Raw genomic sequence first — 22,600 nt, forward strand, 5'->3', positions numbered from 1 at the left:
CAATTGTCTTCCCCTCCTGTACTCGGTCATTTCGATGAGGACGCTGACACAGAGGTGCGCACTGACGCAAGCAACATTGGTCTCGGAGCTATCCTGCTGCAAACACAAGATGAGATTGAACGTGTGATTGCCTACGCGAGCCGCACTCTATCACGTGCCGAAACCAACTATTCAACGTCAGAGAAGGAATGTCTCGCGGTAATGGTAATATGGGCGATTACAAAGTTCAGGCCTTATCTATATGGGCGCCCATTCAAAGTTGTGAGTGATCAGCACGCTTTATGTTGCTTGGCTAACCTCCGAGACCCCTCTGGGCGATTAGCACGATGGAGTCTGCGACCTCAGGAGTTCGATATCACCATTGTATACAAGTCGGGTAGAAAGCATGAAGACGCCGACACGCTATCATGAGCACCTCTGGAGTCCGACCATACAGCTGTAGAAGACGACAGCACCTTCCTGGGGACTCTCAGTGGGGCGGACCTCCTCAGTAAGCAACGAGCGGACCCCGAGTTAAGACCCATCATCGATCATTTAGAAGGCAGCACCGCGTCTGTTCCTCGTCCCCTTTCCCGTACGTTGCCGTCATTTTGCTTACGACACGACATATTATACAAGAAAAACACTGGTGTTGGCAGCAGATCTTATCTTCTAGTCGTCCCTCAAGACCTTCGTGATGACATCCTATTAGCCTGCCACGATGAGCCGACATCCGGCCACCTGGGATACTCACGGACACTCGACCGGGTTCGAAAGCTATATTTCTGGCCAAAACTCGCAGCTTGTGTCAAACGCTACGTGAAAGGATGCCGCGAATGTCAGCGTCGCAAGTCACCACCTGTGAAGCCTACAGGCCTCTTACAACCCATCGATCCACCGCGTACGCCGTTTGACCAAGTTGGGATGGACCTTCTTGGACCGTTTCCTTTGTCTCACTCCGGAAACAAGTGGATCATCGTCACAACTGATTACTTGACGCGTTACGCTGAAACGAAGCCATTGCCACGCGGTACAGCATCTGAAGTCGCCCAGTTTTTCATGCACCACATTGTGCTTCGTCACGGTGCCCCGTCATTCATCATCACTGACCGAGGGACAGCGTTTACGGCAAAACTATTGGACGACATCTTCAAGCTCAGTTACACGAACCACCGCAAGACAACTGCATACCACCCCCAGAGTAACGGCTTAACAGAAAGGCTGAACAAAACGCTGGCGGAGATGATTTCTATGTACGTGGATGTGCAGCATAAAACGTGGGACGAAATCCTGCCATACGTAACGTTTGCGTACAACACCGCAACCCAGGAAACGACAAGGTTCGCACCCTTCCGCCTCGTTTACGGTAGAGACGTGCAAACCATGCTAGACGCTATGATTCCTTGTGACATCGACCAGCACGAGCTACTAGCTCCCGATGTCGACGATTACATTCAGCGTGCAGAGGAAGCACGTCAATTAGCTCGCGTGCACATAAGATCGCAGCAATGTGAAGACGCCCGAAGGTACAATATCCACCACCGACAAGTCTCCTACCAACCTGGCGACCAAGTGTGGGTTTGGACTCCTGTTAGACGGCGAGGTCTGAGCGAAAAACTCCTGAGCAAGTACTTCGGACCCTACAAAGTATTACGGCGGTTGAACGAGGTCAACTACGAAGTTATTCCAGACGGAGGCTCGGCAACGACACAGCGCAACTCGCCACGAACAGAGATTGTGCATGTCGTCCGCCTAAAACCTTATATTACGCGGTGATACTCGTCTTATGCCCGGGCAGCAAACATTTTCGTTTTTTTTTTTTTTTTTTTTACATTGCCCGTTGGGTCTCGAACGAACTGTGAACTCTGTTAATGGTTTTTTTTCTCTTATGACCAACCTCAGACAATTTTTTTTTGCACCTGCATATGCCCTGTGCACTATAGCTACCGTTTCTTTTTTTTTTTTTTTTTTCCCTTATCGACCCTGCTGTCCCCTTGTGTATGAGCATCGGGTCGATGCTCTAATGGGAGGAGAAATAATGCCACCTAGAGTTGTGAGCCGGCAAGCCCTAGCGAGCCGAAAAGGGCAAGGATAATGAAGAAGTGTGGTTAGCGCCTCAATTTGATGATACACGCTCGTGTCTTTCTGCCCCGCTGTTCCTGTCCCTTCTCTACGGCTGTTGGTACGTGACAATATGCAGCGCGGCCCCACATACAATAGGCTCTCATCGCGTATTCGGTTGGCCGCTCTGGTCCTCTGGCTCAAAGTCGCCAGCCAGATGCAGAGGCGGCTCACAATCGGAGCGGGAGAGGCAGCGTACCAACCGAATGCATCGGTGATCTCAGAGCAGCGCGCTTGTAGCGCTGCCGTGCAGCCAGCGCGAGGAACTGCCAGGTAAACAGTGCATTTGCACCGTGGCAACAAATGGTGCCAATCAGCTTAGTGATTATCTCTGATATGTCTGACCTCTCATATTTTTTCTCTCTCACACGCACATGTCTAGTGTAGCGAAAGATCTCTGAGCTCAGCACACTAATCTGCCGATCGCCCTCGTCTGAGCTGCTATCCTCAAGGCAAATCGCGACGCTGCCTGCGAGCTGCTGTAGCGACAGCATTGATTTTTCCTCCGCCTTCGCGCTAGCCGCCTCGTTATTGACATGGTGCATATATGGCTTCGTAGATGCGAACTCGCCCCACACACACTCCTAAACACCACCAACAACGCATGTGCACGAAGAATTACGAGCCCGGCGATGCCCCCTTCCAAAATGCATGCTCGCACTCCTCACCTGCATGGTTCGCCTTCCGGCAGCTACGTCATTGGCCAGCTTGTGTGGCGTGATCCGTCCTCCCGGTCAGATCGTGCCACGCTCTCACTTCGAAGTCGGAGTGGTCGGGAGCGCTCTGAGTCAGAGGCTGATGCTCTGAAAAAATTAACCGAAGGTAGTCCGAGCTCTAATTTTACCAACCGAAGGCATAGCCCTTTTTCAGAGCACTCTAGAGCGCTCAAGCTCACCTAACCGAATACGCCATTAGTAAATGAAAATCTGTCAAACCAACAGAACTGCTGCTTATATAGAACAACTGCCTCCAGCACGATTGGTTTCATACTTGGGCTCTCCACTCTTTTTCATCTGCCAGTAAACGAAACTCCTGTCATGAAACACATTTCCCTGGTCCCTTCAGGTTTCGTTTAACAAGAGTCTACTGCATGTGACGCTAACTAAAAGCATGGCACTGCTAACCCAAAAGTAGTTTCTTTTTTGTTTGTTTCTGGTTTGAATGGAGAAGGAGGGCATATCTGCACATGCGCCCGCAGCACCAAGGACGGTGGAAACGCCGGCTCGAGGGGTGCAGGCCTGCCTCGTCCACACGTGCGCGCAATAACGAGCGCTCGCTCTTGCGTGGGAGTCGCAGGGGCCACGAGCGCGCCAGCCACTTTGCGCTTCGTCAGCGGTGGGGCAACTGCGGAAGATGCATGCTCTTACCAAAGTGACCAAATCCCGGGCATAGTTCCTAGATTGTCCGGGGCGTAAATTCGTTATATCGAGGATCTCTCCCGCTGTTATTTTGTTACAGAGACGTTTCAAATACATCTGCTTTTTTGGAGTAGCAGCGGAGAATAGAAAAATTTCGTTATATAGAGGTTCGTAATAAGTAGGTTTAACTGTAATCATGATGAGCAATTATGATTCCATGACAATTTTGTAAGACTCTATGGCTGAAAATTGCCGTCGCAGGAAGCCACAACAAACGAGCATATCGCTTGGTCTAGGACCGTCACTAGAGCGGGATTGAGGGGGTTATGACACCTCCCAAAATTTTGTAATGCTTGAACTTTTTGGGTGATATTAAAGTATTTACATGCCTTCACATTGACCATTGATTGCCAAAGTTAGCTGTTCTACACAAAAACACCCCCCCTCCCCCAAGAAAAATTCCTGGGTAAGGTCCTGGCCCGGCCACTCACCATGATGTCCACAGCGTGTGGCCAGGAAGCCATCGATATTTCTAAATGCTCTGAGCACAAGTACAGGGGTAGTTGGCACGCATCAATAATATTTTAAGTGTGAAAGAATGACAGCTCACTGTGACTGTTATGAAATGAGCATTTTGCATTACGTACACCTCACACATTCATTTAGCCGCCAGTACGGACAACAGGCAATCAAGGCGCTCACTAACGTGCAAAACGTCGCCACTTTTCTTCAGGTTTTACCCTTTATTCATGATGGCATCGCAAAATACTGTCCCTCTACAATATTTTTAAACCCTGTTCAAAGCACTAACGTGCTGGCCACAAGCACTTGTGCCAAGATAGCTATCAAAGCAGTGAAGCACGGCTGTCTGCCAAGACTCACAGCGTTGTGTGCCTGCTGCACCCCAAGTGACACTGTGCACAGCTTTCAAGACGCTTTCCTAAAGGTCCCAAACAGAGTGTATAACTCCGAACAGTGTTACAGGGCCCTCTCAAGGGCACATTTTATTCATCCAAGTCACAGTTTTATTCACTTGCTTTCCATGCTGCTTTCTTGGTCAGAAAAGGGGTAAGAAGTAGAGTTGTGAATGAATCAAACTGTATTGATTGTAACTTTTAAAATGATTAACTTATTGAATAATGAAAATAATTTATATGTGCACCAAAGCTAGAAAAGTCAACAATTGTAATTTGTGTGCGCAGAAATTAAAGCTGGCAGAAATTTGAAGTTGCCTGTGACACTCGGCAGAGCATTGATATATGTCAAGTTTCAGTCTTCAGGAAACGTACAGTATCTTACTGCAGCAACTGTGATATTCAAACTAGATCTGGTTATGAAATATAGTTGATGTGCAAACGATTAACATTGTAAAGTTGTAATGACCTGCATATTCTTACATCATTATGTTGGGAACCTCATAGGAATGCATCTGTTTTTTAAGTTTCAAGTGTGGGGCTGAGCTATTTTCTGCAGTATGTTCTGTAATATGAATTGTCTCAGCACGTAGTAGTAGTAGTAGTAGTAGTAGTAGTAGTAGTAGTAGTAGTAGTAGTAATGGCTGTTCTTTTCTTGCTATAAATGCAGGAAACTCGTTTTCGGCAACGGTACCTGGACCTCATTCTTAATGAGAGCACACGGCAAAAATTCATTACACGCTCCAAAGTGGTGAACTACATACGCAAGTTTTTTGACAGCATGGGATTCCTTGAGGTGGGTTGAATGTCATTCTTTTTACATACTGTGATTATTCTGAACATTTATTGGATTCTTGTTATGTGTGCTTAGAATGAGACTTGTTCCTGTGTGTGCATATAATGTGCTATACTGGGTGTTTGAAGAATCGTGTGTTCAATCCGGTCAAGCGTTCGCATTTCAGTGGAGGCAAAATGGTAGGGGCCCATGTACTGTGCATTGTCAATGTACGTTAAAGAGCACCAGATGGTCTTTCATGATCATATTGTAGTTTTGGGACATGAAACATCAGAATATCGATACAAGTTTGAAGAGAGCACGCAAAATATTCGTAGCACCCTGAATTCATATGAACCAAAAACAAGTTAAATCTGATCATGAATATGAACAAGAACTTTATTGGGGTCAAGTACTTCTTGCTGAAAATTGGTCTCAGACCAATCTTTTTGCGTCGGTTTCGTTTCATGGTTTTCTGGTCACTTAAAAGCGAGGAAAATTCTAGTGAGTTTTGCCACATTCACTCCCTTCGGGGCTAAGTGTGAACGTGTCTTTCGAGACCAAGTGTGAACGGGCTTTCCTCCTACAGACAAGCCACGTTGTGCCACTCCGAACGTCAATCACACGTTGAAATCATTCACGGTGGCTGGGGAAACCGTTTGTATGACACCGAATCACGGCGTATAACATATAATGTAGTTCATCTGAATGAATCATAAAATTTGTATCATCGCGAAATTTGCATCAACCGTGATCGTATCATCGAGACTCTACTGTATTGTTGTATCAAGAAATGTGTCCAAAAACTTCAGCAATTAAGCGGAATGAGATATTTGTTTGATGTCTTGAGAATTATTTTTGTAGTCGCAGGCATCTTATTATTGTTAAAGACATCATCCGAAATGGTAATTAAGATAGGTAAATTATTTTTTTTAATTACTGAAGTTGATAAGTTACCCCATATAGGAGATATGAAGTCCTTCATGCGAAGCTTAAGTTGCAGCTCCGAGATTTCGGAAAAGTGGCCTAATAGTTGAAATTTATAGAAATCAATAGTTTCAATTTTTCAATCAATAAATTTTTGACATTGTGGCCTCATTTGCTGAGAGGAGATAGCAATTTTTATCTGACTTTTAGAATTTATTGTAGATTCCAGGTCACGTGCTGCGCTATAATATTTAGCTCACGTGTTCTCGGTAGCCTCGACTACCGATCGGCAGCGTTTGCTGACTGTGCTCAAAAAGTGTTGCAGGGCCCCTTTAAATTTGAAGTAGGCCTTTGCGGCAGAGCAAGTTTCTTTTGAGTAGATGGTTTCACGGCTCAGCATCGCTATACTGCAGTGAAACCATCTTCACAGTAGGTTACGTGCAGTTTAGTATACACTTATTCGTTCATGTCAAGTACTTCAAAATATTCGATAATTTAAATTAGAATTGAAGCGTATTCGGATACTCTACTATTCGTTCGAATATTTGAAGCATTCGAATATTCGCACAAGCCTAGTATCTCATTATCAGTGAAACATTGTGTATGTGCATTGTGTATGTGCACATGGAGGCAGTCCCAGTTTTCAAACTTCGCTGTTTATTGCTTTTATGAAAGTGTGATGTCATCTGAGCACAGGATGACTAGCCCGGACATTTGATCTTTTTAAAGAAATTATGCTGTGATAAGCTTATTGATGATCCTGTATCTTGATTATGCATTCTGGAATTGATGGAATTAAAGAGAATTTTAGATTGACACTTCTCATGGAAGAGCGAACTGCGCGTATCAGTCATGCATTGAATGCTAGAACAAAGGATGCTTGTATGCAAGCACCTATGTTCTATATTCTTCATCCTGTTCAAAGTGCATCAGCTCTTCTCTTGAGTAACAAGCAAGGGTTGATATTCTAGTGGAATGTTCAGAAAGGTTGCTGTTCAAGTTGATGTTTCAAAACTGCAGCATGAATTAACATAGCATATGAACAGCAAACATTATTGTGACGTATAAAAAAGTGTGTGACAGGCTTTCTTTTATGTTTCACACTAATTCATGTTGCACTTTCATGTGTAATATTGTAAAGCGGCAGTACCTGGCTCTCGTAAATTAGATGTTTTTCTGTGCAGGTTGAGACACCTATGATGAACATGATTGCAGGTGGTGCAACTGCCAAGCCTTTTATTACGCACCACAATGAGCTGAATATGGACCTATACATGCGTGTGGCTCCAGAACTCTATCTGAAGGTTTGTTGATGCAGGCATGGGAGTGCTTCCTAAAGAAAATAGCATGATAGTGTCATGATGTGATGATGTCTGCATTTTTTTCTCAAGTTTAATACTTCACTTTTTATTTTCAAGAATTATTAATGTTTTCATTGTTGGCTGACACTGATGGGCAGTTTACCAATATAGAACACTACCAACAAATGACTGTCAAAAATTTTTTATGTCGCTTTGTATCTGATATTTCGCATACTTGCTAAGTTTCTGTTTCCAAAGGCACGGAGAGAATTTTGAAAGAACAGTATTTGCTTAATTTTCCAAGAGCCACGGGCAAGAAAACTGTATCTAATTTTCTCACACCCTACCTCCTGTATATCAATGTTAATTTATACATGACTAGTTTTTCTAATAAAAACTGAATAGTACTTCTGTTATGCATGAAGGTATTCTGTCAAAAAGAAAATCAAAAGGGTGCTTTTTCGAATATTTTTTAAATAATGTTTGCTATTCCATTTAATTTGCACTGGAATTTCACTATTCGAACTTTTTGAAAACAAATGCAGTTGACTCATATGTAGTAGAACCTCAAGCGAACCTCAAGGGACCATAAAATGTGTTCCATTTAACAGGACTTCCGTTTACTGTGAGATCATACAGTCAACGTCCAATTGGCAGTGGCCTGTTCAGATTTTTTATGTGCTTCACCCCACCACACACTCGGATTGTGGCAAAACTTTGTTTCAGAGTTCGCTCTGGTCGTCAATGTATTGACTCAAGAAAATTCTGGTTCCAACGGGTAGATGCACTGTGCCATTACAACGGCCCCTTCATAGTTTTTAATATGCGTCACTTCATTATATTGTCGTGATGCGGCAAAGCTATCTTTAGGTTTCCACTGCAGCCATGAACGATCGACTCGCGAAAGTGCTGGTGTGAACCTAGGCGGCAGAAGTAGAGGCTTTTATTATTGCTCTTTCATGCCAAAAAGTTCGAAAAAACTGGTTAAAGGTTTTCAGCATCCTACATTTCAAATGTCTTTGTACATTGACATCTACAAGGCAGATTATGAATTCCAAGTTTGAAGGGAGCACGCTCTTGCCAGCCAAATCAGTTGGGCCTTCACAGACATTGAAGAAGAGTTGAGCTGGAAGAAGTAGCGTCTTTTCCTTTCACATGTAAAGTGTTGCGACATCACATTGAATGCACTAAATTATGTAAATACTAAATACAGTTTGGCCTCTGCATTGCCTCATTCTGATGAAACCAACTACAGGGAACACCATCCTTCCAGCACTTCACCAACCTAACCGAAAGAAACACTTCCAGGTTCCTATCTCATAAGAGTGTGTCTAGGCATCCTCTTCAACCTTTTTTCTGTGATTTCACTTTGGAGTATTCTAAAAGTATTAAATATTTGACGACTATTCGAAAATATTGAATCTGATTTGCACTCACACTTTAATATTTAAATTCACTTCTCGACCAAAGTATTGCTATTCGTGCAGCTCTAGAATTCAACATTGTATTGTGCTTCTATTATGCTTTCAGGAAAGCAAGGTATTAAATACTGTTTGGCTTAAAATTTATGTTCCTTATTTTTTATTAACTCACCTGCCTATTTTTCCTACCTCGTAATTATTATGGCTTATAATTGAGAAGTCCTTAAAAGGACTTGTCAATTAAAGTCCTTAAACATTTTTTAAGCATGGTCACAAAATGTTGCTAATTGGTAGTCGAAGCTCCTGAGAACACGCAAGCCAAATACACTCAAATCTCGATAACAAATTCGGATATAACGAATTATTGGTTATAAGTGACCAATAGCTTTGCCATAGATACAGTGTTACAATTAATCATTTATAACGAGTTTTTGGATATAACAAAGCACTTTTGTGGCTTTGTTATAATGAGGTTTAAGCCATAGACTGTTTAAGCCTTAGTATTCGGCTTTTGCCTACCGGTTCGTGCGTACCAACTGCGTACCGCACTAACATTTTGCACCAGAAAATTTTACTGTGTGGCTAAACTTGCATATGCCACAATGTGCCGCAAATGGTTTTCTGTCGTGTTGATAAATGCGGAGATCAGCCGATCAGTTATTCTGAAATTCATGCAATTCATAATCATAGGAAAGAATGAAGGCGATGTGGCAACCACCAATAAATGTGCCGGTATGACCAACAAAAAGCCTTATCACAGTAAGCATCCCCGGCTATCTGCTCAAGCATGCGTGTGGCGTAGCGCCACTTTAACCGTACTGCACGCTTTGAGTAGGCGACTACCTGAACAAACTAGGTCACCCATTGCTGCCGCTTCGCTATGGAGGACCATGTTTAAGCGCGCACCACTTTACAGAAGCGCAAGCAGCTTGCGGTTGCGAAGTGATAGCGTTGTGGGCCACGAGGACTGAGAAACTTTGTTGTATTATGGGAACACGCACACTGTTCAGAAAACGTAGCGCTGTTGTAGCCATACTGCGCACTTTGATTGAGTGACAGCCCAAACACGCCTTTGTCTACTCTAGGACAGCTAGAGCATCGCAAATAGTGCATCGCTTGCGAAAAGCTCGTTGTCGCCGCGTTAACCCAGCAGGCTACTCGCCGCATCTGTTTATGGCCTGAAGCGGAGTGCGCTTACCCTACAGCAAGTAGATTGCCAGTCATGGTGTGCGCAGAGTAGGTGTAGCGCTGCACGCATCTAGCCATGCTGTAAACGATTAGACTCTCTGCGACCATATCGCATTTTAAAAAAACTGCGTCAGTTTTCGCTTAGAAGCAGACCACAAGCAACTGTATCACGGACAGCCAAATATGTCCGTTTTGTCGCTGTACCACGCTGTGTGTCTCAGCCCCACCAGTAGATTCGAAATGCTCCTTGGCTTTGCCTCCGCATGCTATCGAACGGTGATGTGAGTGGCAGAATCTTTTCTGCACTTCGGCAGAAAGGAAAGACCGGCTTTCCAGTAAACACTTTAGGCAATATTTCCTGTGGCACTGAATTTAATCCTTTGTTGGTGGTGATGGGACATGTCAGGAGATGCAAATTGGTTGGTGGTGGTTAATGCATAGTATGTTTAAAGGGCCACTCACCAGGTTTGGCAATTTTGAGCTGACAAGCGCAATGCGTAGACGAGGCGTTCATGATCACGTCTGCCGAAATTTGCAACGCTACGCGCCGCGGAAATGGGTCAAATTTCAAGTTGAACGCTGCTCCCCCTCCCCTCTGCCGGCGCACGCCTAGAGAATGAGGGCATGACGTGGGCGTATCGATGGCCCTACATACACGGAAATGCGATGACGTTGGTCCTCTACGTAGACGACTCTGCTCTGACGTTGTCAACAGTATACCACATGACATGGCCAAAATTATTTAACACAACATGCGTAGTTTATGTATTTGTTACTTTAAAAGAGTAATAAAACTTGAAATGAATAATGAAACACAATAAAAAATTGTGCGCGTTTTTCTTTCATTTTTTCCCGTGAAATGCTACGAGATGCGCGGCTAAAGTGCCAGCCTTTCGCATGCATTGGTCTTCTAGCGGTCAGCGCATCGAGCAGACGACAGCCGTAGAAGCTAATGGAACGCTCTTACGCGATCGCGCACTCATTGTGCTCATCTATTTTACTGCGTCTAAGCCAGCGTTTCCAAACCATCCCGCAGAAACAGGCAGAAGACCACAAAATAACGCCGGTCAACAAAGCAACGCCACTCGCATGCTCGGGGGTTGGGCTTGTTTGGGCAGATCATGCGCACCTGACCTCTTGGTCGGATGCCTGAGAGAGTGGTAAAGAGATTTGGCTTGTGAAGGCTACGCGGAGGAGCGGCAAGGGTTTCGAGCTCGCCTCCTCTCATCCTCGTATCGCGCCGCTTCAAAAAACCTGTTTTCTCTGCTCGTGATGAACCGTTTGAAACATTTTTGTGGCAAAATGTTCCATATCGGACACCCAGCAACTTCCACTGTCTAACTAAAATTCGGTATGGGGCCTGGTGAGTGGCTCTTTAATCCGTAGTTATGCCGCTGTCCCTGGCAGATACGTATTAATGGGTTTTCACTGTTTTATAGCAGAGCATGTGGCCTGCAACATACAATAAATTCTTAAAGTCAGCTAAGTATCTCTTTCTCTTCTCTCAAAAAATGATGTTACAGACTCAAAAATCAGTGTATCGCAGGCCAACTAACAGCCATTGGCTGATTTGAGCATGGCGGGCTCGGTAGTTACAGAGGCCACTGCGGGAGGCCGTGACTTGTTCACATGTGCACGCGTGATCACACTGAGCACATTTGAAGAAAAAAAGAAAAATGTGCTCAAGGTCATGAAGTGCGCATGACGAATTTTCTCCCCCGTGCCATCCCTCCCTGCTTAGCTTCCAGCGCTTTCGTCAACGCGAGTGAAGCGAGAATATAATTGCAACATGCAACAAATCTTTATAACTCCTCTCATACTCAACCTATTCTAAACGTTCTTGTGTCAGTGAAATCATGAGGCAATAAGCTCCTTTAGTGAATCGAATGCATGGCTACTTGGAAAAGTGTTGTCAGGCCCCTTTAAAAATGAACTGCAGTAGTAAAATTATCTTGTTGCTTTTCCAAGTGCCAGTGCTATGTAAAATTTGCTTAAATAATTTTTCTCTACGTGTTTCATGAAAGTAACATATCTACTTGAAATATACTGTGATAATTGAGACTGCAGGATAATTTTACATTCGCTCATCAGGCAGCCCAACATGCATTGTCGCAAAGTACCGACTGCATCAGTGCTGCCAGTTATATGTTGGGTTCCACAAATCTAGTTTGTCAACACAGCTAGCTAGGCAAGTTTGTGAAGCATTACAAACATGGTGCTGTACACTTATCAGATGTGGATGAAGAATCAGACATTAAAACACAGATACTATGCACATGTCCCATTCAGTTTTTTATCCGCATCTGTTCTGCGGCACAATCACACACTTTCGGTAATTGCTGGTGCTTTGCCCATGGATGCAATCTCTATGTCTGAGGCTGCATTGTTTAAGATGTCTGCAAGCACAGTGTAACTTCGATTATACGTGCCCCGGTTTCGCAATGACCCGCTTTTTACGACGGATTGGTTTGGTCCCAGCAAAATCCCCATAGAGATATTGTATTAAAAACCTTGTTTATACGATGCAGTTTTACGCTGACCTCGCATCTTATGATCCAAAGTTCTATGCAAAGTAAAAAAACCACTTTTACTCGCATCGAACGTTGACGAGATACTCACAAGTGCAAAATATGAACTTGCGTGCCCCAGGGTTGATGCTCAGAAAACTAGATGCCTTTTTAGAATAGAAAATTTATTCTCCTGGCAGTTCATGTACTTCTGCATACCCCACGATCACGTGTGTACACAGGGTCATTACCTAGAGGGAGTGCCCTGCGTAGCTTCAGCTGGCCAAAAAGCTCATTTCTGTGATTCTGATATTTTCATGTTTTCGGTCTGTTGAAACTTTTCCTGGTCGACATACAGCTGATTTCCTAACTTGGTTTGTGGCACTCGCAGTCACAAGCTTAAGCATGCTAAAGGGTGCGGTTCAGCTATTTTCACAGTGCAACATAACATTCACTTGACGTCAACGTTCATTATAACAGCGGGACATCAATAGTTGCAGAAGAGAAAGGGTTTGAAGCCCGAAGCCACTAGGAAATTTCATAGATTTTCTTGTGGCTTCATGCTACATAACCAGTTGCAGAAGAGAGAGAGAAAGAAGACAACCACCGGTTTGCAGCACGAAGTCACTAGGAAATTCGTATGGATTTCCTTGTGGCTTTGTGCTACAAATGGGCGATTGTGTTTTTTTTTTTTTTTTTTTCATTTCTTAACCCTTCCCCCACCTTCCAGTTTTCCGCAGAACTTATTTGCATCACTAGTTGCACTTCACGGGGCAACAAATTACAATGCGCACAGCTTAGTCGATCACGAAGGCATTTTTACGCAATCCATGCTACGCAACCTCGTAAGCGTGCGACCTGTCGCCATTATGTGATAGCAATGACACTGTGTCTAACTCTTCTGACGGGCCCCGCCGCGGTGGTCTAGTGGCTAAGGTACTCGGCTGCTGACCCGCAGGGCGCGGGTTCGAATCCCGGCTGCGGCGGCTGCATTTCCGATGGAGGCGGAAATGTTGTAGGCCCGTGTGCTCAGATTTGGGTGCACGGTAAAGAACCCCAGGTGGTCTAAATTTCCGGAGCCCTCCACTACGGCGTCTCTCATAATCATATAGTGGTTTTGGGACGTTAAACCCCACATATCAATCAATCAATCAACTCTTCTGACGGGAGGCTGTTGGCAACGCGGTGTTCGTCTCATTTTCACGTGCAAGGTACTTTCAGACTCAATTTATCGGTGGAAATGTGTGCATTGGATTTGATTTTGTAAAGTTTAGAATATACATTCGCTCACACCTGGCTCAACTAAGCAATGCTGCTATTGGCAAGAATAATTTAATCTACCTTCCTTGGAGAAGCACGAGGTCGTGTTGTGGGCTTATTCAGGCAGTCTGTACCCATTTTTTGTGCAAGGCTGAGTGTCACTGCCTATATTCTTAGTTTTTCAATTATACGACAGTGTTGTGTGGTCCTCTGAACGTCGTATAATCTATGTTCCACTGTATGTAGTTTGTAACGTTTTGGTTTGATAACAAGGGTTTGGTCCCTTGTATGTTCTAGTTGCCTAAGTATAAATCTTGATGTTTTGCCAATTTCAGATGCTCGTTGTTGGTGGTCTTGATCGTGTGTATGAGATAGGCCGGCAATTCCGTAATGAGGGCATTGACCTAACACACAACCCTGAGTTCACCACGTGCGAGTTCTACATGGCATATGCAGATTACAATGATGTCATGACCATTACAGAGTCCTTAGTATCAGGTGAGTGTTTTTTGTCCCCTCTTACTTGTGTGAGTACCAATTCTCATCATTGTGTGAAGGATCAGAATGGCTGTTTCTGTCCTGATCATTTACTGATTTGGAATAAAAATCCAACTCTCATAGAGTTAAGCTGTCATGGCTTGATACGCCTACCACTTCCAAATGCATCCCGCAACTCAGGATGTGGCCAATGCCACACTGTACTGCAAGTTGTTTTGCCATATAGCACTAAGCATCTTCAATTATCTACTAAGCAGTACGTGTGGTAAAACAGAATACGTACTACATGCTTCTCATTGGCAACAACCCAAACTCGTCACTTCCAGAAGAGAAAGTACATATTGCCATCACTGTGTTGGCCCTATGAGATATGCATTTGGGTGCACGTTAAAGAACCCCAGGTGGTCGAAATTTTCGGAGTTCTCCACTACGGCATCTCTCATAATCATATGGTGGTTTTGGGACGTTAAACCCCACATATAAATCAATCTATGAGATATGCACTGCACCTGTGTGCAGTTGTGAGTGAGCGGGAACGTTAGAAATCTTCACACACACAACATGCACATGCAAGTGACCACGTGCAGTTAGAGCATAGCATTGAAGGCCTTGCACTGCACACAAATCACTGTATTATCTGTGCATGCAGCAGCCGGTACCAATTTACAGTGAAGCTGCTCCAGCTTTTCACTGAGAAGCAAGCTTTGTACAACGTATAAGCACACCAGGAAAAGCTGGACTAGGCATCCACTCTAATGCTGTGTCGCCAGTAATAGTTTCAAAATGCTGCTTTGCATTTTTATTATGTACTCTCAAACAATCATGTGAGAGAGTCAGAACTTTGTGCACGTTCTGACTCTCTTGACTCTTCTGACACAAAGAGAAAGCGTTCGATTAGCCATCTTGTGCAATGTTTACTGTAGTATGTCATAGTTATTTTTTTGTTGGTCGCAGCAATGTGCATCAGCAGGTGCTAGGCTTGTGTGAATACAGGCATTTCTGTATATTCAAAATGGTAAATACGAATAGAATAGAGTAGACTCTCAGTAGATGGAATTATTGCCTAAATGGAACAAGTGCTTCTGGCAAGATTGGTTTCATTCTTGCATTCTGCACCCCTGTTCATTTCTCAGTAAACAGAACTCCAGTTAAACGGAATATACTACTCTATTGGTCCCTTCACATTTCGTTTAATGAGAGTCTAGTGTATTTTCCTTATTTGAAGTGTATGCAAATAGAAAAATGCATAATTTACTTTTTCTTAATAATCTGCTTCGGGCAAATATTTGTTTAGAAAGACTGATGTTTGTTTAAATTTGAATATTCAGCCGTTATAAATATTTGTGTGAATATAAGTGCCTGAAAAAAAATGAATGGATGTAGTTTATCAGATTTACTCGAATCTAGGCTGACCACGATTCTCACCCAACCCTCCAAAGTCCATATCATTGAAGAAAAAAAAAAAAATGCCCCCACCAGATACTATCTAGGTGGCGCTAGTTGTGCACCACTTTTCTCAATGAAAAATGGCAGTTTTTCAAAATCCTCGGAGTTTGATAAAAAAAAAACTTGAAAAAAAAAAGGCTATCGGCCTAAATTCGAATACAGTGAAACCTCGTTAAACCGTACCCGCGTAAGCAGTAGTTTCGTTTTAAAAGTAGTGAAGTCAAATCCCCGACTCGGTGGCCATTGAACATAATGCATTTTGTATCTGCATAAGCCGTACCAGCTTATCGCGTATGTATCGGTTAATAAGTAGTTTTTCCAATTTTCGTTGCGCACTCGCCGCGGCATGTCCTCCCCCACTGGGCGTCCCGACAGAACAGCAAGCCCCAGAGATCGAAAGACGCCTCGCTTGTTTGTTTGATGATGATGGCGGCTGTGTTGGTGAGCGCCATCTCTTGGATTTTTCTTCAACAAGAAGCACTCGACCGGCTAGGCTTCTGGTGTTGTCCACGCGATGGCGCTTTGCACAAACACGCAAACACGGTGTATGCTTGCTTTGCTTTCTTTGTTCCTTTGGCGCCGTGCATAAGTGTTCTCTGGTTGATCCGTGCCGTACAGCTCTCGCATCGTTTTTCACGTGTTGTGTATGTGTGCTTGTGCTGCTTCGTACTTGCGTCATGCCGAAGCTGGGACAAAAGCATCGAGTGCTGAAAATAGAGGAGAAATTGGACATAATTCGTGCTATTGAAAGTGGTACGAAAAAATCGGCGCTGGCACGCGTAAAGGACCTGCGGTTAACCACTGGGTGTGGAATTTGGAATTCCAGACAGAAAATACTTGGCACTGCTGCTGCAACTACGAATAGGTGCCGACTGCGCGGTTCGGCGTTTTCGGATGTAGAGGAGGTGCTGGTGAAGTGGCTAAAAGCTGCACGGTCAAAAAATCTGCCTATCAGCGGACCCCTGCTAGTGGAGAAGGCCCTGGTTTTTGCCTCCCAGCTCAATCATGACGACTTCGTGTGCAGCAATGGCTGGCTGGCCAAAGTTAAGGCGAGGCACGGTATTACCACGAGGACTGTTTCGGGAGAAGGTGCTGCTGCTGATGTGGATGGCGCGGAGCAGTGGCCAAATGGTCAGCTGAAGAACATCTTGGAAGACTATGCACCTAATGACATCTTTAATATGGATGAATCGGCGCTATTCTTTAAGCTGCTACCAGACAAAACGCTCGCGTTCAAAGGCGAGACGTGCACCGGTGGCAAGCATGCAAAAGACAGAATATCAGTGGCGTTTTGCGTAAACATGACTAGCGTTTTGCGTAAACAGACATCTCCGGACATGTCCGATGAAGCCATTGTTGCCTCGGTTGTCGAAGTGTCGCCAAATGATAGTGATGAGGACGACATGGAAAGCGACAACACGGGTGATCCAGGTCCGACGGTAGCTGAAGCTGCACATTGCGCCAGCGTCATGCGGGTATTTGCCAAGAAGAGGGGGCTGGCGGAAAAGCTGGCTCACAGCATAAGTGAGTTTGAGGCCGCTGTCGTTGCTGCTAGGCCGCCGCGTCGTCAAATGAAGATTACAGACTTTGTCACGCGAAGTTAATAAATTACTGCACGTTTTTTGTTCTTTCATCGCACTCCCTGGAGGTTTCTTTTTTTGACAGGTAAGTGAGCGACCTGACGCTATTTCGGTTAAGCAGTACTACCGTTTAGTACATACTTTTTCCGAGCTCCTGCCAACTACGGTTTAACAAGGTTTCACTGTAAATACAGTAGCAGTAACCCACCTGAAAAGTAGGCTTCACTAAAACATGGCGCCACAAGGCCATGAAACGCCTATCCAGGGAAAAACCGCACTGCCTCGTAGGCTCACTTTTAAGGTTAAATGTACATACCATATATACTCATGTAATGAATGCACTTTGTTTCCCAAAAAATCAAAGTAGGGGGTGCGTTTATTATGTGGGGCAAATTTTATGAAATCTTTTTCAGTATGAGTGAAAAATGCGGTAGTGTAAAAAGGAATGTTGGGTCACTTAGCCTTTCGCACTTGACATGTGCATACACTGTTTGGTAGCAGCTTCTTTGTTTCACTTCATTCATTTTCGCTAATTGATGGCGTTGACTTCTGCAAGCTGTCCTCGCGCAATCTGTAAAAGAGTTTCATGGCTTTCTTTTCTCACAATCGTTTAACCACAACAGTGGTATCTACTGTGATCTCAAGGAGTGCCCAGGAGCGTGTGCTACGACGTTACGACGCACTTTCACATCGCAGCAAGTTACCAACATTGCAGCAAGCCACCACTGAAGCATCAAAATAAACCATCAATAACAATTTTAACAACAAAATACCGCCGCTGCCTTGCTGTCCACATGGGAGAAGTGACTGCATAAGAGGTAGCCATATTTTGTGTTCTTTGAAGAACGCACAGATAACAAGCATGAATAGCTAATTGCAACCAAAGCGAGAATCAGGGGTGCTTCATAATGCGGAAATCGTCACGCTCTTTTCTGGACGACAAGTGATCTTTTTTTGGTTTTCCAGAAAACTTTTCTTCTGTAGTTATGTCATAACTACTCATAGTCTTGCACTGTGCGAATATGTTGATTCCCAATCACCAACTAGCCCAAGCATCTGTCTTATCAAGCTTTTTTATCCAGCATATCTTGCACTTTCACATTCTATAATCAGATATAATAAAGTAACTGTTAAGAATGATACGTAAATATTGTTTAGATGCTTGGAAAAGTAAAAGTCAGTGTGTGAGTATCGAATTGCATAGGGGGGAGGGTATTTTTTGCCTTCAGACGCTTTGTTACAGCGCATAAAGAGTGTTCACCCCATGATCATATAAACTACTTAATTTTTCTGTCCAGTAATTTGTAATTAGTGTATTGCTAAACTTAGTTTATAAAGGCATGCAGCTTAATGACATGCAGTTTGATTACTACACTTACACGATTGTAGGTCGACTTGAATGTAGGTCGACCTCACAAATTCTAGGAAAAAAAAGACATGTGAGCACATTCATAAAGGAAATTTATTTACGTAGTCGCTGGGTTGACTGACTCCATAGTTCTAGTGAGCACCTGACCTATCTCGCGCTTCTCAGTCTTGTCCTAATAAAATGTAGTGCTTGAATATTTTAAGTAAGAATGCATTGCCAACTAGCTCCATAACATGTTTTGTGAAGTCTAGACAAAAAACGGAAATTACGGTGGGCAAAAGTGGCTTCACGGCAGTGCTTTGCATCTCTGCAGGGAAGCTAGCTTTGTGGCAAGACATGGGGATAATGTTTTGTTTTAATTTCACAAATCGTTGCTCAGAGTGTGTGCTATATGTGCAAAAATATGGCATATGTTACAGGTAGAGCCGGAATGCAAACAATGTCTTGACCATGCCACAGTGTCCTTAATCCCTCGTTTGTCCAGCCGTAATGAGTGGTACGAACTTCGGATTTGAAATTTTGATAAAATGGGTTTGGGGACCTACAATCATTTAAATACAATAAGTTACCTTATAACAGTAATGAAAAGGTATTAGTTCTCTTTTGATGGACATGATGGACATGCGTCTCTTAACTCTTAATGATGGACATGTGTCTAAGGATAGCAAAGAGTTGGGAGGACAAATGAAATTGAGACATTTGCATGCGTTAGATGGAACCAGCTAGCACAGGACAGGGCAAGTTGGATATCGCTGGAAAAGCGATCCTGCAGGGGCCATAAAATAGGCTAATGATGAAGATCCTGACATATTCTATATTTGAACCATATCCAAAATTTTCAGTAGTGCCGTATTTACGTGCATAATTTGTGCTCTAGCATAATTTGCGCACCCCTAGTATTTTGCCAGCTTTTTGCAAAAAAAAAATAATTACTCGCACATTTCATGTTTCCTGACCCGCCTGAGCCAGCTCGCCGGCGTGCGCACTGTTGGACCTTTCGATGCTTCGGCCGGGTGCGCACCTCGCCGAGAAGACGAGCGCAGTCAAACAGGCTGCGAGTGCGAAGTCCCTTCTTCCAAAGACTTCCCCTGATCCTTAGAATATTGCACCCGAACACAAACCTGCTGACCGGTCGCTGGAACTGCTCGAGCCTTTGCCTCCTCCTATCTCTTAATCTTTACCACCGCTATAATGAGGATAATGCACGCACGCGTCATGGCATGGACGACTTTCTGCATCAGAGGCTTGCGAGGGCCTTTCGTGCCAACAGTTCTCCTCGTTCTCTGCGTCTGCACTGCAACGCACGTTTAATAGGCGATGCGCTGTACTCCCTACTGGGGCTGCAGAAATTAGGCGCCTTCTTCCTTTTGTAACCACTACCACCACCACACACGCTTAGTCGATTTGGAAAGTTTAGGTTTCGCCATCCGGCTGACCTGTTTTGACGTTTTTCTTGCGATGTGCTAAAGTAATTATATAAATGGCGAAATTGAAGCTTGTTGTTGTAAATTTCACCAAAGAAAACGGGAAGCATGCTTCCGCAAAGCACTTCAAGGGGACGTACTTCAAGGGGACGTACTTCAACGTGACGACCGGCGTGATCAGTACATGAGAAAGCAGAAGAGTGCACGCTTGCAGATGCTAAGTTCTTGTATCGTCGTGTCGTGGGACCTAGTTTCTCCCAGCATGGTTGAAAGAGCTTCAAGAAAATGAGGTGCTCGAACGCGCTCGACAGAACCGAGGACGACGAGCTTCAGGAGTGCGGTGGCAGGGGCCGTGATGACTTCCAATCGGACTTCGCGATCAGAGATTCCCGCTAGATCACGCGTCACTGGATTTGACTGGTTAAAGTACGTGCTAATTCTTTGAAAATTACCAAGTACACTTCGGTTGTGCTCCAATATATTTCTTCTTTTTTAATGTATATACTGTGCTTGTTAGGACTGTGACACAATATTTCGTATGCGCTCGCGAAATCCCCTCATAATTTGTGCACCCCCTTCTCGGGGCCCCAAAATTCCGAAAAAAAGTTTTCAAATTATGCGAGTAAACACGGTACTATTCGCACAACCGTATTCAAACTCGTACACCGATACACTTAGTGAGCAGGTGCGTTGTGTTTCTGGAAGTTAAGTGCTTTTCTGGTTTTACTGTAGCATGGTGAATAATACTAATAGCAGGGGTAATAAACTGATGTGCAGTGAAGCGTGCTACATGTGGCGTTCACTATTGGAAACTTACCTGCCTCACTAACTGTTACAAGAATGCAAAGTGCTTCTCAGTCTGATACAGATGTTCCACAAAAAAGTGGTGATGAAGAACGAATTATAAATCTTTACTCATTTGAGAAACCCTAAAGAAGCAAGTTGGTTCGCTTTTGACTATTTTGAAGCTTGGCTGCATTCCAGTGTGCCCGTTCCGCTGCGACCGCCAACAACTACACTTTAAGTAATATAGCCAACATGGATCAGACGATGGTATGAATAGACAACCCCGCCAACAAGATGAACATTGTGGTCGGTGAAAGCACCATACGGATTGCCAATGCTGGATGTGCCCATCAAGACTTCATGGTTTGCCTAGCCGCTTGCACCACCGGCCACAAGCTCCCGGCCTTCACTATCTTCAAAGAGCAAAGCGTAAAATTCTAGCCAGGGCCTCTGAGAGCCTTCACATACCAGCTGAGACTTTTATTTTTTTTTTATTGGGGTGAGGGGTCACATTGCTGCCTAGTTCGTTTTATCACAACGCTGACTTTTTTTGCCATTCTTAGCAAATGTTAATCTCATTGCTACGAAAAACAGTTGGATGACATCGGAGAAAATGCAAGAATGGCTGTCGAGAGTCTTGGGCCCAAACGTCAACGATGTGCAACGCTTACTACTGTTTGACTAGGCGCCCATTCATAAAACACAAGCCGCCACAAATGTCTTCAAGGAGTGCGACACTGACGTGTTTTACGTGCCTGCGGGATGCACAAGTATCCTGCAGCCTGCTGATGTGTATTGGAATAAGCCATTCAAGTCCACCTTGTGGTGTTTGTGGGAGCAGTATGTGTGGAAGAAGCAGGAACACTGAAAGGAAATTTGAAGATGTCACGGCAACATGTGCTCGATTTTGTTGCCCAAGGGCTGCTATATAAGAAAACAGTGGCATTGTCCTTCAAGGGATGCGGCATTAGTAACGTGCTCAATAGCTTACAGGACGGCGACGAGCTGTGGTGCCAGAAGACCGCAGCAAACTTCCAAAGAAATGCTGTGACCTGTTTTTTGCAACTGACTCGGAGGAGTCTTTTCATGGTTTTGAAAGTGATTAAAAGCTACAACGAATCCGGGCCTAAGTAAATTTCACTGTAATAAAATTTTTATTCGTGCACCCTGGTGTGAAAATTTTTCCGCCATCTTCAATTTTGGTGCCACTCTGAAGTAGCCCCCCCCCCCCCCTTACTTTTCCGGCAATTTCGACTTCGATGGGGGGAGGGGGGCGCTTGCTCGGAATTTACAGTATTTGCTAGTAGCTTTTACGTCTGCAAATAAATCTTGCCTTGTGTTGAATTTATGGTTTTATCATTAAGGCTAATTTTAATTAGTATTTCTCTAAAGTTAGTTGCTGCCTGGTAAATCCTGATTTGCAGCACCTTTGTTCGCCCCCCCCCCCCCTTACCGTGCATTTGTATGATTTTACAAAAAGAATTTCTATGTTATTCTCGCACCCCCCCAGCTTTTCATCTGTTTTTTTGCTGCAGAAACAAGAGCGAAGATTTGGTATATGGCAGTCATTTTGATATATGACGTCATTTGTAGAAAGAAAGAACGATTTCTAGCTAACTTGAACAAATAATTGTAAATTGCAGACCACTTGCTGCACTATAATGTTAGGCTCACGTGTTCAGGAGCCTGGGCTACCAATTGGCAGTCTTTTGCTGACCGTGCTCAAAGAGTGTTGCAGGGCCCCTT

The 22,600-nt window shown here is 44.1% G+C and overlaps 1 protein-coding gene across 2 annotated transcripts in view; it reads left to right on the forward strand.

Annotated features, from left to right (window-relative positions):
* Nucleotides 1-22,600, forward strand: part of LysRS (Lysyl-tRNA synthetase) — a 79,715-nt gene that overhangs the window by 36,295 nt on the left and 20,820 nt on the right. For both annotated transcript variants that reach the window (XM_037428678.2, XM_037428679.2), the window contains 3 exons: nucleotides 5,043-5,168; nucleotides 7,259-7,378; nucleotides 14,087-14,249. In XM_037428678.2, coding sequence (XP_037284575.2) covers nucleotides 5,043-5,168; nucleotides 7,259-7,378; nucleotides 14,087-14,249 — 409 coding nt within the window. The remainder of the gene's footprint in view (nucleotides 1-5,042; nucleotides 5,169-7,258; nucleotides 7,379-14,086; nucleotides 14,250-22,600) is intronic.

The sequence above is a fragment of the Rhipicephalus microplus genome, chromosome X (assembly GCF_043290135.1).
Source record: "Rhipicephalus microplus isolate Deutch F79 chromosome X, USDA_Rmic, whole genome shotgun sequence".
Classification (NCBI taxonomy): Eukaryota; Metazoa; Arthropoda; class Arachnida; order Ixodida; family Ixodidae; genus Rhipicephalus; species Rhipicephalus microplus.